Source organism: Colobus angolensis, unplaced genomic scaffold (genome assembly GCF_000951035.1).
Source record: "Colobus angolensis palliatus isolate OR3802 unplaced genomic scaffold, Cang.pa_1.0 Scaffold431, whole genome shotgun sequence".
In the NCBI taxonomy this organism is placed as follows: Eukaryota; Metazoa; Chordata; class Mammalia; order Primates; family Cercopithecidae; genus Colobus; species Colobus angolensis.
In genome coordinates this window covers 1,807,316-1,821,143 of record NW_012117722.1, presented here as the reverse complement: position 1 = coordinate 1,821,143, position 13,828 = coordinate 1,807,316, and the positions used below count along the sequence as shown (strand labels likewise).

The following is a 13,828-nucleotide window of genomic DNA, read 5'->3' as shown; positions in this document are numbered from 1 at the left end:
AGTTCGAGCTTCCCAGCGGCTTTGTTTACCTACTTAAGCCTCAGCAATGGTGGGCGCCCCGCCCCCAGCCTCGCTGCTGCCGTTTCGGTTAGATCTCAGACTGCTGTGCGAGCAATGAGGGAGGCTCCATGGCCGTGGGACTCTCCCGGCCAGGTGTGGGTATAATCTCCTGGTGTGCTGTTTGCTTAAAGTGCAGTATTGGGGTGGGAATTACCCAATTTTCCAGGTGTTGTGTGTCTCAGTTCGCCTGGTAGGAAAAGGGATTCCCTTCCCCCTTGCGCTTCCCAGGTGAGGCGATGCCTTGCCCTGCTTCAGCTCTCGCTGGTCGGGCTGCAGCAGCCGACCAGCACTCATTGTCCGGCACTCCCCAGTGAGATGACCCCAGTACCTCAGTTGAAAATGCAGAAATCACCGGTCTTCTGTGTCGCTGGCGCCGGGAGTTGGACACTAGAGCTGTTTCTATTTGGCCATCTTGCTCCGCCCTCCCAACCCACCAATCTTACTGTGACTTCTACAGTTTTGCTTATACGATAATGTGTGTGTGTGTGTGTGTGTGTGTGTGTATTTTTATACAATTTTATCACAAGTGAAAATACATATATCTGCTACCATAGTCAAGATATGGAACAGTTATATACCACAAGAATCTCTTGTGTTGCCCTGTTGAAACCACACACATTTTTCTCTGTCCCACCCCACTCATCCATTCCTAACCCATAGCATCCATGAATCTTTTTTTCACTTCCAAAATTTTGCCATTTCAAAATGTTATATAAATAGAATCACGTAATATGCAACCTTCTGGGATTGGTCTTACTCGGTGTAGTTCCTTCAAGACACATCCAAGTTGTTGCGTCTGTTAATAGTTCTTTTCTTTTTATTAAATAGAATTTTGTGATATGTTTGTACCATAGTTTGTTTATCCATTCACCTGTTGAAGGACCTCTGAACTGTTTGTAGTTGTTTACTATTAAAAATAAAGCTGTATAGATTTTTGTGTGGATATGTTTTTATTTCTCTGATAAGTGCCCAGTAGTGCAGTTTGCTGGGTTGTATGGCGATTGCATGCTGAGATCCATAAAAAAAGTGCCAAACTTTTCCAAAGTGGTTGTACCATTTTATATATCTAATAATGATGTAAGCCATTTAGTTTCTCCATATCTTTGCCAGCATTTGGTGTTGTGACTGTTTTTTATTTTAGTCATTATGTTAGATGTGTTGTAATAGTGATAATGGTTTCCATTTGGATTCTCCTAGTGGTTTATGGTGTTGAACATCTTTTCATGTGGCAGTTTTCCCTCTGTATATCTTCTTCAGTGAAATGTCTGTTCATGTTTCATTTTCTAAATAGATTTTTTTTTTACTGTTGAGTTTTGAAAGTGCTTTATATATTCTAGATACTAGTCCTTTGTCAGATATGTGCAAATACTTTTTCCTACTTTGTAGCTTATCTTTACATCCTCTTCACATGGTCTTTCATAGAAGAAAAGTAAATTTTGAAGAGGTTCAATTTATTAATTTTTTTAATGTACTGTGTTTTTAGCAAGTCTGAGTACAATTTGCCTAACCCTAGATCCTGAAGATTTTCTCCTATGTTGTTTCCTAAAAGTTTTACAGAGATATGTTTTATATTCAAGTCCATGATCAATTTTGAGTTGCATTTTATATATGATACAAGGAATGGATCAAAGTGTTTTTTCTTTTTTTTTGCATATGGATATATTTGATCCTTTGAGAACAATTTTTTTTTTTTTTTTTAAACAGAGTCTTACTCTATCACCCAGGCTGGAGTGCAGTGGTGCGATCTTGGCTCACTGCATACTCTGCCTCCCAATCTGGTTCAAGTGATTCTCATGTCGTGCCTCAGCCTCCTGAGTAGCTGGAATTACAGGCGTGCGCCACCACGCCTGGCTAATTTTTGTATTTTTAGTAGAGATGGGGTTTCACTATGTTGGCCAGGCTGGTCTTGAACTCTGACCTCAGGTGATCCACCTGCCTTGGCATCCCAAAGTGCTGGAATTACAGGTGTGAGCCACTGTGCCCGGCCTGAGAACCATTTCTTGAAAATATTAGTCTTTCTCCTTTTGTACCTTTGTAAAAAAGTTAATTGACCATATATGTCCAGGAGGGAGCACTTCTGAAATTTATTATGTTCCATTGACCTGTTTGTCTGCCTTTATGCCAGTATTGTACTGTCTTTATTACTGTAGCTTCTTAATAAGTCTGGAAGTAGGGTAGTGTAAGTCTTCCAACTTTGTTATTTTTTTCAAAATTGTTATGGCTCTTCTAGGTTTCTTGAATTTTCATATGAATTTTAGAATCGCTTTGTCAGTTTCTACAAATAATCTTAGATTTCAATGGGGAATACTTTGAGTCTGTAGATCCATTTGAGAGATAATTGATGTCTTTATTAATATAGAGTCTTCCAATCTGAACAAAATGTATCTTTCCAATTATTTAGATCTTACTTAATTTTGCTTGGCAGTATTTTATAGTTTTCAGTGTATGGGCCTTGCTTATTTTTTGTTAGATGTTTCCATAAGATTTTATTTTTTAATGCTGTTGTAAAAGATGTTTTTAAAATTTTAATTTCTGATTATTACCGGTATATAGAAATACCATAGGTTGCTGCACACTTACATCTTGCAACTTAGTTAACCTCCCTTATTTGTTTTCATCGCTTTTTTCGTGGATTCTATTAGATCTTCTACCCAGACAGTTACTATCCTCGAATAAAGGCAATTTTTGCTTTTTTTTCCAATGTGAATACCTTTTATTTCCTTTTGCTTGTTTTATTGCACTGACTAGAATCTAGTAAAATAGAAGTGGTGAAAGTGGACTTGCTTGTCTTGTTCCTGATACTAAGGGAGAAAGGGTTCAGACTTTATCTTGTATGTAAAAGTCTTACAGATACCTTTTATCAAGTTGAGAAAATTTCCTTTGTTGCTAGTTTGCTGAGAATTTTCATCAGAAATGTATATTGAATTTTATCAAATGCTTTTTTGCATCTTTCGAGATGATCATATAGTTTTTGAATTATTATTTTTTGTTTGTTTTTTGAGACACAGTTTCGCTCGTGTTGCCCAGGCTGGAATGCAATGGTGTGATCTCGGCTCACTGCAACCTCCGCCTCCTGGGTTCAAGCGATTCTCCTGCCTCAGCCTCCTGAGTAGCTGTGATTACCGGCATGTACCACCACGGCCAGCTAATTTTGTGTTTTTGGTAGAGATGGGATTTGTCCATGTTGGTCAGGCTGTTCTCGAACTCCCGACCTCAGGTGATCTGCTCGCCTTGGCCTCCCAAAGTGCTGGGATTACAGGCGTGAGCCACTGCACCCAGTCTTTTTTTAAATTCTTTAATATATTAAACTGCATTGTTTTTCACACATTAAACTTTGCATTCCTGGGAGAAACTACACTTGGTCATGATGTATTACCCTTTTATATATGTATTTGAATTTGATTTGCTATAATTTTACATATTTTCATGAAGGGTATTAAACTGTAGGTTTCATTTCTTGTGATATCTTTGTCTGTTTGGTATCAGAATAATTTTAGGCTCACAAAATGAATTAGGTAGTATTCGCCTCCTCCCCATTCCCCTCTTCCCCACTGTTTTTTTCCCCTCAATTTCTGGAGGAGTTTGTATAGAACTGACACTATTCCTTAATTGTTTGGTAGATTTCCCCAGTAAAGCTATCTGGGCCTTGAGTTTTTGTTTGTTTGTTGCTGAACAGATTCAGTTTATTTAATAGATATTAGGCCATTCAGGTTATCTTTTCCTTCTGGAGAGAGCTCATTTGTGTCTTTCAAGGAGTTGGTGCACTTATAGCATAAAGTTGTTTATAATATTCCCTTATTATGATATCTGTAGAATCTGTAGTAATGTTGCATCTCTGTTTGCTGATATTGGTAGTTTGTATTTTCTCTCTTTCCTCTTCAGCCTGGCTAGAGATTTACCGATTTTATTGATGTTTTTCAAATAATCAGTTTTTATTTTCATTGACTTTTTTGTTGCCTTTTGGTTTTCTACTTCACTGATTTTTTAGTTTGTATGGGTACATATATTAGTAGGTGGGTGTACTTATGGGGTACATGGGATATTTTGATATGGGCATACAAAGTATAATAATCACATCAGGGTAAATGAGGTTTCCATCACCTCAAACATTTATCATTTCTTTATGTCACAAACATTCTGATTTTACTATTAGTTATTTTAAAATGTGTGATAAATTATTGTTGACTGTAATCACCCTGTTGTGTTATCAAATACTAGATCTTATTCATTCTAACTGTATATTTGTACCCATTAACCATCTCAATTCTGTGGCCCTCTGCGCCAACCTCTTCCCAGTTTCTAGTAATCATCATTCTACTCTCTGTCTCCGTGAGTTCAATTGTTTTAATTTTTAGCTCCCATAAGAGTGAGAATGTGGGAAGTTTGTCTTTCTATGCCTGGCTTATTTCACTTAATATAACGTCCTCTAGTTCCATCCATGTTGTTGCAGATGACAGGACCTCATTCGTTTTTATTGCTGAATATAGTACTCCATTGTGTATATGTACCACATTGTCTTTATGCGTTCCCCTGTTGATGGACACTTAGGTAGCTTCCAAATGTTGGCTGTTGTGAATAGCACCACAATAAACATGGCCATGCAGGTATCTCTTCAGTATAATTATTTCCTTTCTTTTGGGTATATACCTAGCGGTGAGATTGCTGGATCATATGGTAGGTCTATTTTTATTTTTTTTGAGGAATCTCCATAATGTTCTTCATAGTGGTTGCACTAATTTGCATTCCCACCAATAGTGTCCAAGGGTTCCCTCTTCTCCACATCCATGCTGGCGTTTGTTATTTTCTGTCTTTTGCATAAAAACCATTTTAACTGGAGTGAGATGATATCTCATTGTAGTTTTAATTTACATTTCTCTGATAATCAGTGATGTTGAGCACCTTTTCATATACCTGTTTGCCATCTGTATGATTTCTTTGGAGAAATGTCTGATTAGATCTTTTGCCCATTTTAAAATCAGGTTATTATATTTTTTCCTATGGAGTTGTTTGAGCTCATTATATATTCTGGTTATTAATCCCTTGTCAGATGGAGAGTTTGTAAATATCTTATCTCATTTTATGGGTTGTCTCTTTACTTTGTTGATTGTTTCCTTTTTTGTGCCAAAGCTTTATAACTTGATGTGATCCCATTTGTCCATTTTTGCTTTGGTTGCCTGTGTTCATGGGGTACTACTCAAGAAATTTTTGCCTGGGCAGAGTTTCCCCAATGTTTTCTTTTAGTAGTTTCATAGTTTGAGGTCTTAGATTTAAGCCTTTAATCTATTTTGACTTGAATTTTGTATACGGTGAGAGATACGGGTCTAGTTTTATTCTTCTGCATATGCATATCCAGTTTTCCCAGTACCATTTGTTGGAGAGACTGCTCTTTACCCAATGTATGTTCTGGGCCACTTTGTCAAAAATGAGTTCACTGTAGATGTATGGATTTATTTCTGGGTTTTCTATTTGATTCCATTTGTCCATGTGTCTATTTTCTTTCTTTTTTTTTTGAGACGGAGTCTCGCTCTGTTGCCCAGGCTGAAGGGCAGTGGCGTGATCTCGGCTCACAGCAATCTCTGCCTCCCGGGTTCATGCCATTCTCCTGCCTCAGCCTCCTGAGTAGCTGGGACTACAGGTGCCCACTACCACACCTGGCTAATTTTTTGTGTTTTTAGTAGAGATGGGGTTTCACCGTGTTAGCCAGGATGATCTTGATCTCCTGACTTCATAGTGCACCTGCGTCTGCCTCCCAAGTGCTGGGATTACAGGCGTGAGCCACTGCGCCCAGCCTATATGTCTGTTTTTATACCAGTACCATGCTGTTTTGGTTACTATAGCTCTGTACTATGATTTGTTTTTGTTTTGGTAGGCCGTTTTAGAAGATCTGTAGTATAATTTGAGGTCAGGTAATGTGATTCCTCCAGTTTTGTTCTTTTTGCTTTGGGTTGCCTGGGCTATTCTGGGTCTTTTGTGGTTTCATGTAAATTTTAGGATTTCTGTGAAGAATGTCTTTTTTTTTTTTTTTTAAGACAGAGTCTTGGTCTGTCGCCAGGCTGGAGTGCAGTGGTGCAATATCCGCTCATTGCAACCTCTGCCTTCCAGGTTCAAGCGATTCTCCTGCCTCAGTCTCCTGAGTAGCTAGGACTACAGGTGTGTGCCATTACAGCCAGCTAATTTTTGTATTTTTAGTAAAGGTGGAGTTTCACCATGTTGGCCAGGATGATCTCCATCTCTTGATCTCATGATCCACCCACGTCGGCCTCCCAAAGTGCTGGGATTACAGGCATGAACCACCTTGCCTGGCCATCACTGTGTTTTAATAGGGATTGCATTGAATCTGTAGATTGCTTTGGGTAGTATGGACATTTTAACAATATCAATTCTGACAGGTGGAGAGGCCAGGTTGGCTAAAGCTTTTGCCTCCAGCTTTGGAAAATGACATTGGGGGAAGGATGGAGGGGTTGAGAAAATGAAAAACTGTGAGACCTGGAGGTTGATTTCAGACTCATACATTTAAAGCAAAATTGGTTAAAAATTTAAAGGGTTTCTTGGATATCACTCAAAGTATTGAAGATGACCCACTTCTGGATACCCAGCTTCTCTTAACATTACTCACCAGAAGCTCATTTTAGACCCTGATTCTTTTTCCTACAGTCGTCATAGAAAGTCTTCTCTTGTTTATTCATATTGTGTTACTTTTAGCGTTTTTAACAGATGTGGTTTGTTCTTACCCTAATCTAAATGAAGACAGGTGCCTAGGATACTACACCAACCCTCTTAAAATTCAAATGGTTGTAATCCTTGGGAAAGTTATCTTGTGGTGGATATTCCATTTACGTCTTGAATGGTACATCCAATATCACCACAGCAAAGTCAGAAATCGAGGCTATAACTTGATCTACTGATGTATAAGGCATCTCAAAGAATTTGCATTAATGATACACTCCACTGGCAACAATAATTATCTTCATACTGTGTTGCAGCAATTCCTTCCTGGAACCCAGCAGATCAGATTATATATTGATCTCCTTCTGGCGATCCTGGCTCTGGAGCTGATCTGTTTTCTGATGTATCTGCTCATTTACACAGTGAAAATCTGGAAATTTAATAAAGCTAAACCATATCCTGATGTACTTGAAGAGGGAAAAATCTATACGTAACCCAGCGGTATTACCTTGGAGACTGGATTCAGAACTATTTGAAACCTAGAAGAAATTGTTGAAAAGCAAGGAGACATAATAGTATATATGAAGTGACACAATGAAGTGTTGAGTGACTGTTGGCTCTCACTTCCCTGGACCTAGCCTGTTAGCCAAGTAGAATGTGAGAGGCTCACAGTCTTGACAGCCATTGCAGAGGAATCCAGAGTAATCTCACGAGCTGCTGTAGAGAATTGCAGCTTTTGCTGAATAACATTTTATAATTTTTGTTGGAAACCTGAATTTGGTTCTCACCTGTGTAACTGTATACTATATAGGGTTTGGGGGTAAAGGTACCTTGTAGACGCCTTGATAACTTGAGGATAATGTCTGTTGTTTACTTTTTGAAATTATTTAACTGCTTGGTTTATCTTAGGATCAAAGGTATACTTTAAACAAAACAACAAAAATCCAATGTTGAATCTTTCAATCCATAAACATGGAATATATTTCAGTTTTTTTGTGTGTCTTTTTCAATTTCTTGCATCAATGTTTTATTCTATTCACTCTGGAGATCTTTCATTTCTTTAAGTTTATTTATCTTACTGTATTTGTAGCTATTGTAATGGAATTACCTTCTTGATTGCTTCTTCTCATTGTTTGCTCTTGACAAGTAGAAATGCTACTGATTTTTGTATATTGATTGTGTATCCTACAACCTTACTGAATTTGTTTATTCCAATAGTTTTTTTGGTAGAGTCTAATTTTTTCCAAATATAAGATCATATTACCTACAGACAAGGATACTTTGACTTTTTCCATTCCAAATTGGATGCCCTTTCTTTCTCTTGTCTGATTGCTCTAGCTAGACATTGTTTGACTGTTATGTTGAATAACAGTAGTGATAGTGGGCATCCTTGTCTTGTTCCAGGTCTTTGAGGAAAGGCTTTCAGTTTTTCCCCATTCAGTGTGATACTAGCTGGGGGTGTGTCATATATGGCTTTTATTGTGTTGAGATATGTTCCTTCCATACTTTGTTTTTTGGGATTTCTATCATAAAGGGATGTTGAATTTTATCAGAATCTTTTTCTGTATCAGTTGAAATGATTATGTGGTTTTTGTCCTTCGGTCTGTTGATATGATGTGTCACATTGGTTACTTTGCATATGTTGAACTATCATTGCATCCTTGGGATAAATCCCACTTGATCATGATGAATGATCTTTTTAATATGTTGTTTAATTTGGTTTGCTAGTATTTTGTTGAGGAATTTTACATCAGTGTTCATCAGGATATTGACTTCCTTTTCTTTGATGTGTCTGTCTGGTTTTGGTATCAGGGTGATACTAGCCTTGTAGAATGAGTTTGGAAGTATTCCCTCCTCCTCTATTTGTCAGAATAGTTCGAGTAGGATTGGTATTAGTTCTTCTTTAAATGTTTGATAGAATTCAGCAGTGAAGCCATTGGGTCCTGGACTTTTCTTTGCTGGGATACTTTGTATTACAGCTTCAATCTCATTTCTTGTTATTGGTCTATTTAGATTTTGGATTTCTTTGTGGTTTAATTTTGGTAGATTGTTTGTGTCTAGGAAATTATCCATTTAATCTAGCTTTTCCAATTTATTGGCATATAGTTTCTCATAGTAATCTCTAATGATTGTTTGAATTTCTGCAGTATTGGTTGTAATGTCTCCTTTTTCATCTCTGATTTTATTTATTTGTGTCTTCTTTCTTTGGCTTTTGCTTAGCTTTTCAAAAAAAAACAGCATTTTGTTTCATTGATCTTTTGTATTTTTTATTTCAATTTCATTTATTTCTGCTCCGATCTTTATTGTTTCTTTTCTCCTAATTTTGGGCTTGGTTTGCCTTTGCTTTGCTAGTGTTTAAAGCTGCATCATTATGTTATTTATTTGAAGTCTTCTGCTTTTGTAATGTAGGCGCTTATTACTATAAACTTTTCTCTTAGTATTGCTTTTGCCTTATCCTACAGGTTTTTGTGTGTTGTGTTTTTATGTTTATTTGTTTCAAGACATTTAAAATTTCCTTTTAAATTTCTACATTGATCCCTTGGCTGTTTAGGAGAATACTATTTAATTTCCATGTTTGTATAGTATACATAATTCTTCCTGTTACCGATTTCTAGTTTTATTCTGTCGTGGTCAGAGAAGATATTTGATGTGAATTCAATTTTTTTGAATTTTAAGAGTTGTTTTGTGACTCAGCATATAGTCTGTCCTTGAAAATGATCCGTGTGCTGAGGAGAAGAATGTGTATTCTGCAGCTGTTGGATGAAATGTTTTGCAGATATCTGTTAGGTTCATTTTGGTCTATAGTTCAGATTAAGTCCAATGTTTCTTTGTTAATTTTCTGTCTGGATGATCTGTCTAATGCTGAAAGTGGGGTGTTGAAATCTCCAGCTGTTAACTTGGGTTTTATCTTTGTCTTTAGCTCTAATAATATTTGCTTTATACATTTGGGTTTTACAGTGTTGGGTGCATATATATTTACAATTGTTATATCATCTTGCTGAGTTGACCCCTTTATCATTATAAAATGACCTTTATCTCTGTAGTTTTTCTCTTGAAATCTGTTTTGTCCCATGTAAGCTACTCCTGCTCTTTTTTGATTTCTGTTTGCATGCGCTATCTTCTTCCCTCCCTTTATTTTCAGTCTTTGTGTGTTATTATAGGTGAAGTGTGTTTCTTGTAGGCAATAGATCATTGGATGTTGCTTTTTTATCCATTTAGCCACTGTTTGTCTTTTGATTGGAGAGTTTAATTCATTTACATTCAATGTTATTGATATGTAAGGACTTAATACTGCCATTTTGTTGTTTGTTTTCTGGTTGTTTTGTGGTCTTCTCTTCTTTTTTTCCTTTTTTTTTTTTTTTCCCCATTTGAGACAGAGTTTCACACTGTTGCTGGGGCTGGAGTGCAGTGGCGTGATCTCGGCTCACTGCAACCTCTGCCTCCTGGGTTCAAGCAATTCTCCTGTGTCAGCCTGTTGAGTAGCTGGGATTACAGGTGCCCGCCACCATGCCCAGCTAAGTTTTTTGTATTTTTAGTAGAGACGGGGGTTTCACCATGTTGGCCAGGCTGGTCTCGAACTCCTGACCTTGTGATTTGCCTGCCTCGACCTCCCCAAGTGCTGGGATTACAGGCGTGAGCCACCACGCCCGGGAGCTTCTTGTCTTTTCGTGAAGATGATTTTCTCTGGTGGTATGTTTTAATTCATTGCTTTTTATTTTTTATGTATCTTGTGTAGGTTTTTTTGGCTTGATGTTACCGTAAGGCTTGCAAATAACATAATCCATTATTTTACACTGATGACGACTTAATATTAATTACAAAAACAAGCAAAGAGAAAACAATAAAACCTCTACACTCTAAGTTCATCCCCTCCACTTTTAAACTTTTGGTTATTTCTATCTTATTGCATTGTCTGTGTATTGAAAAGATGTAGTAATTTTTTGATAGGTTTCTCTCTTGACCTTTCTGCTAAAGATATGAGCAGTTTATACACCACAATTACAGTGCTGCAATATTCTGTGTGTTTTTTATGTGCTTACTATTACCAGTGAGCTTTTTACTTTAAGATGATTTCTTATTGCTTGTTAACATCCTTTTCTTTCATTTTGAAGAACTTCCTTCAGCATTTCTTATAGGACATGTCTGGTGTTGATGAAATCTCTTAGCTTTTGTTTGCCTGGCAATGTCTTTATTTCTCCTTCACTTGAAGGATATTTTCCCTTGATATACTATTCCAGGATAAAAGTTTTTTCCTCCAGCACTTTAAACTTTCTTCTGGCCTGTAGGGTTTCCTCTGAGACATCTGCTGCCAGATGTATTAGAGCTCCTTTGTATGTTATTTGTTTCTTTTATCTTCATTTAAGATCCTTTGTCTTTGACATTCAGGAATTTGGTAATTAAATGTCTTGAGGTAGTCTGATTTTGGTTAAATCTGTAACCTCTCTGTGCTTTTGAATTGTGGTATTTTTGTCTAGGTTTAGAAAATTATCTGTTATTATCCCTTTGAATCAGCCTTCTACCCTCTCTCTTTACCTCCTTGTTAGGCCACTGACTATTAGATTTGCCATTTTAGGACTGTTTTCTAGATTTCGTAGGCATGCTTCGTTCTTTTTTATCCTTTTATTCTTTTGTCTCTTCTGACTGTATTTTGAAATAGCCTGCTTCAAGCTTACGAATTATTCTGCTTGATTAATTCTGTTGAGAGACTGATGCATTCTTCAGTATGTCAGTTGAATTTTTCAGGTTCAGAATTTCTGCTTGATTTTTAAGTTATTTCAATCTCTTGTTAAATTGATCTGATAGAATTCTGAATTCCTTCTCAGTGTTATGTTGAATTTTGTTGAGCTGCGTCAAAACAGCTGTTTAGAATTCTCTGCCTGGAAGGTCACATATCTCTGACACTCTGGGATTGATCATTTGTGCCTTATTTAGTTCATTTGGGCAGGTCATGTTTTCTTGGATGGTCTTGATGCTTGTGGATGTTTGTTGATGTCTGGGCATTGAAGAGTTAGGTATTTATTGTGGTCTTTGCTGTCTAGGCTTGTTTGTCCTCATCCTTCTTGGGAAGGTTGTCCAGCTATACAAAGGAATTGAGTGTCCTGATCTAAGTCTTTGTTCACTACAGCTGCATCTGCATTAGGGGGAACACAGACTCTTGCAGACCAGTAGAGGTACTGCTTTGGTGGTTTAGGTGAGATCTGAGAGAATCCCCTGGATTACCAGGCAGAGACTCTTGTTTTTTTTACCTTACTTTCCTCCAAACAAATGGAGTTTCTCTCTCTGTGCAATCTCCTGTGGCTGAGGGAGGGATGAAACAAGTACCCATGTGACCACCACCACTGGGACTGTGCTGGATTAGACTGGAAATCAGCATAGCACTGAGTCTCACCCAGGACCTGTGGCGACCACTGCCTGGCTACCACTGATGTTCACTCAAGGCCCAAGAGCTCTTCAGTCAGCAGGTAGTGAATCCAGCCTGGCTTGTATCCTCCCTTCAGGACAGCGAGCTCCCCACTGGCCCAAGGTGGGTCCAGAAATGTCTGAGAACCAGGGCCTGGGGTCAGGAAGCTTAGGAATCTGCTTAGTGCTCTGTTCTGCTGTGGCTGAGCTGACATCCAAGCTGCAAGACAAAGTTCTTTCCGTTCTTCCTCTCCTTTCTTCAAGTAGGAGTCTTTCCTCGTGACCACTACCGCCCAAGGCCTGTGGTGAGTGCTGCCTCGCCACTGCTGATATTCATTTAAGGCCTGAGGGCTCTTCAGTGAGTTTGTAGCAAATGTTGCCAGGCCTGGGTCTCTCCCTTCAGGGCACTGGGCTCCTCTTTGGTCCAGGGTGGGCCCAGAAATGCCATCCAGGAGCCAAGGCCTGGAATCTGGGATCCTACGAGCCTGTTTGGTGCTTCACCCCACTGTGACTTAGCTGGCAACCAAGCTGTAAGACAAAGTCACCCTTTATTATTCCCTTTCCTTTCCTCAAGCAGAAGGTGATATGGTTTGGATATTTGTCACACCCAAGTCTCAGGTTGAGACGTTGTAATCCCCAGTGTTGGAGGTGGGGCCTGGTGGGAGGTTTGTGGGTCACAGGAATGGATTCCTCGTAGCTTCGTGCTGTTTTTGAGATAGTAAGTGAGTTCTCATGAGATATGATTATTTAAAAGTGTGTGGCACCTCCCTCTGCCCCTTGCTCCTTCTCTTGCCATACGGCCTGCAAGCACCTGCTTCACCTTCTATCATGAGTAAAAGCTCCCTGAGACTTCCCCAGAAGCCAAGCACATGCTGGTGCCATAATTGTACAGCCTGCAGAACAGGGAACCAATCAAACCTCTTTTCTTTTTTGAGACAGTCTCACTGTCACCCAGGCTGGAGTGCCAGTGGCGTGATCTCGGTTCACTGCAACTTGCACCTCCCAGGTTCAAGCAATTCTTGTGCCTCAGCCTCCAGAGTAGCTGTGATTACAGGTATGTACCACCATGCCTGGCTAATTTTTGTGTTTTTAGTAGAGACTGAGTTTCACCATATTGGCTAGGCTGGCTCAAACACCTGGCCTCAAGTGATCCACCTACCTTTGCCTCCCAAATTGCTGGGATTACACGCGTGAGCCACGGCACCTGGCCTAAACCTCTTTTCTTTGTAAATTACCCAGCCTCAGGTATTTATTTATAGTAACACAAGAATGACCTAATAGAGAAGGAGTCTATCCCCATAGCCACCACACCTGTGAACATGGTGGGTCATGCTTGAAGTCTGCATGGCACTGGGTCTTACCCAAGGCCTGCAGCAAGTTCTACCTGGCTACTAGCAAGTACCAGCAAGTATTACCTGCTGGTATTTATTCAAGACCCAAGGGCTCTTTAGTCAGCAGGTAAGGGATCCTGCCAGATCTGTGTCCTTCCCTTCAAGGCAGTGGGTTCCCTTCTGGCCCAGGGTGTGTCTAGAATTGTCATCGGGGAGCTAGGTCCTGGAATGGGGGCCTCAGGACTCTGCCTGGTGCTCCATTCTCTTGAGGATAAGTTGGTATCCAAGTTGCAAGACGAAGTCCTCTTTACCCTCCCCTCTTCTCTCCTCACGCAGAAGGAAGGAGTCTCTCCTAGAGCTGTGAGCTGTGC

The 13,828-nt window shown here is 39.1% G+C and overlaps 1 protein-coding gene and 1 pseudogene across 2 annotated transcripts in view; both read left to right on the top strand.

The window, feature by feature from the left end:
• The window catches only part of LOC105522517, a 15,045-nt pseudogene extending 7,658 nt beyond the window's left edge, over positions 1-7,387 (top strand).
• Positions 1-13,828, top strand: part of SMAP1 (small ArfGAP 1) — a 197,196-nt gene that overhangs the window by 24,752 nt on the left and 158,616 nt on the right. The window contains exon 1 of one of the 2 annotated variants that reach the window (XM_011957034.1): positions 12,017-12,188. The exons of the other annotated variant lie outside the window; for it this stretch is intronic. Coding sequence (XP_011812424.1) covers positions 12,152-12,188 — 37 coding nt within the window. The 5' untranslated portion in view covers positions 12,017-12,151. Of the gene's footprint in view, positions 1-12,016; positions 12,189-13,828 lie in introns of those variants that run through there. 2 annotated transcript variants of the gene reach the window in all.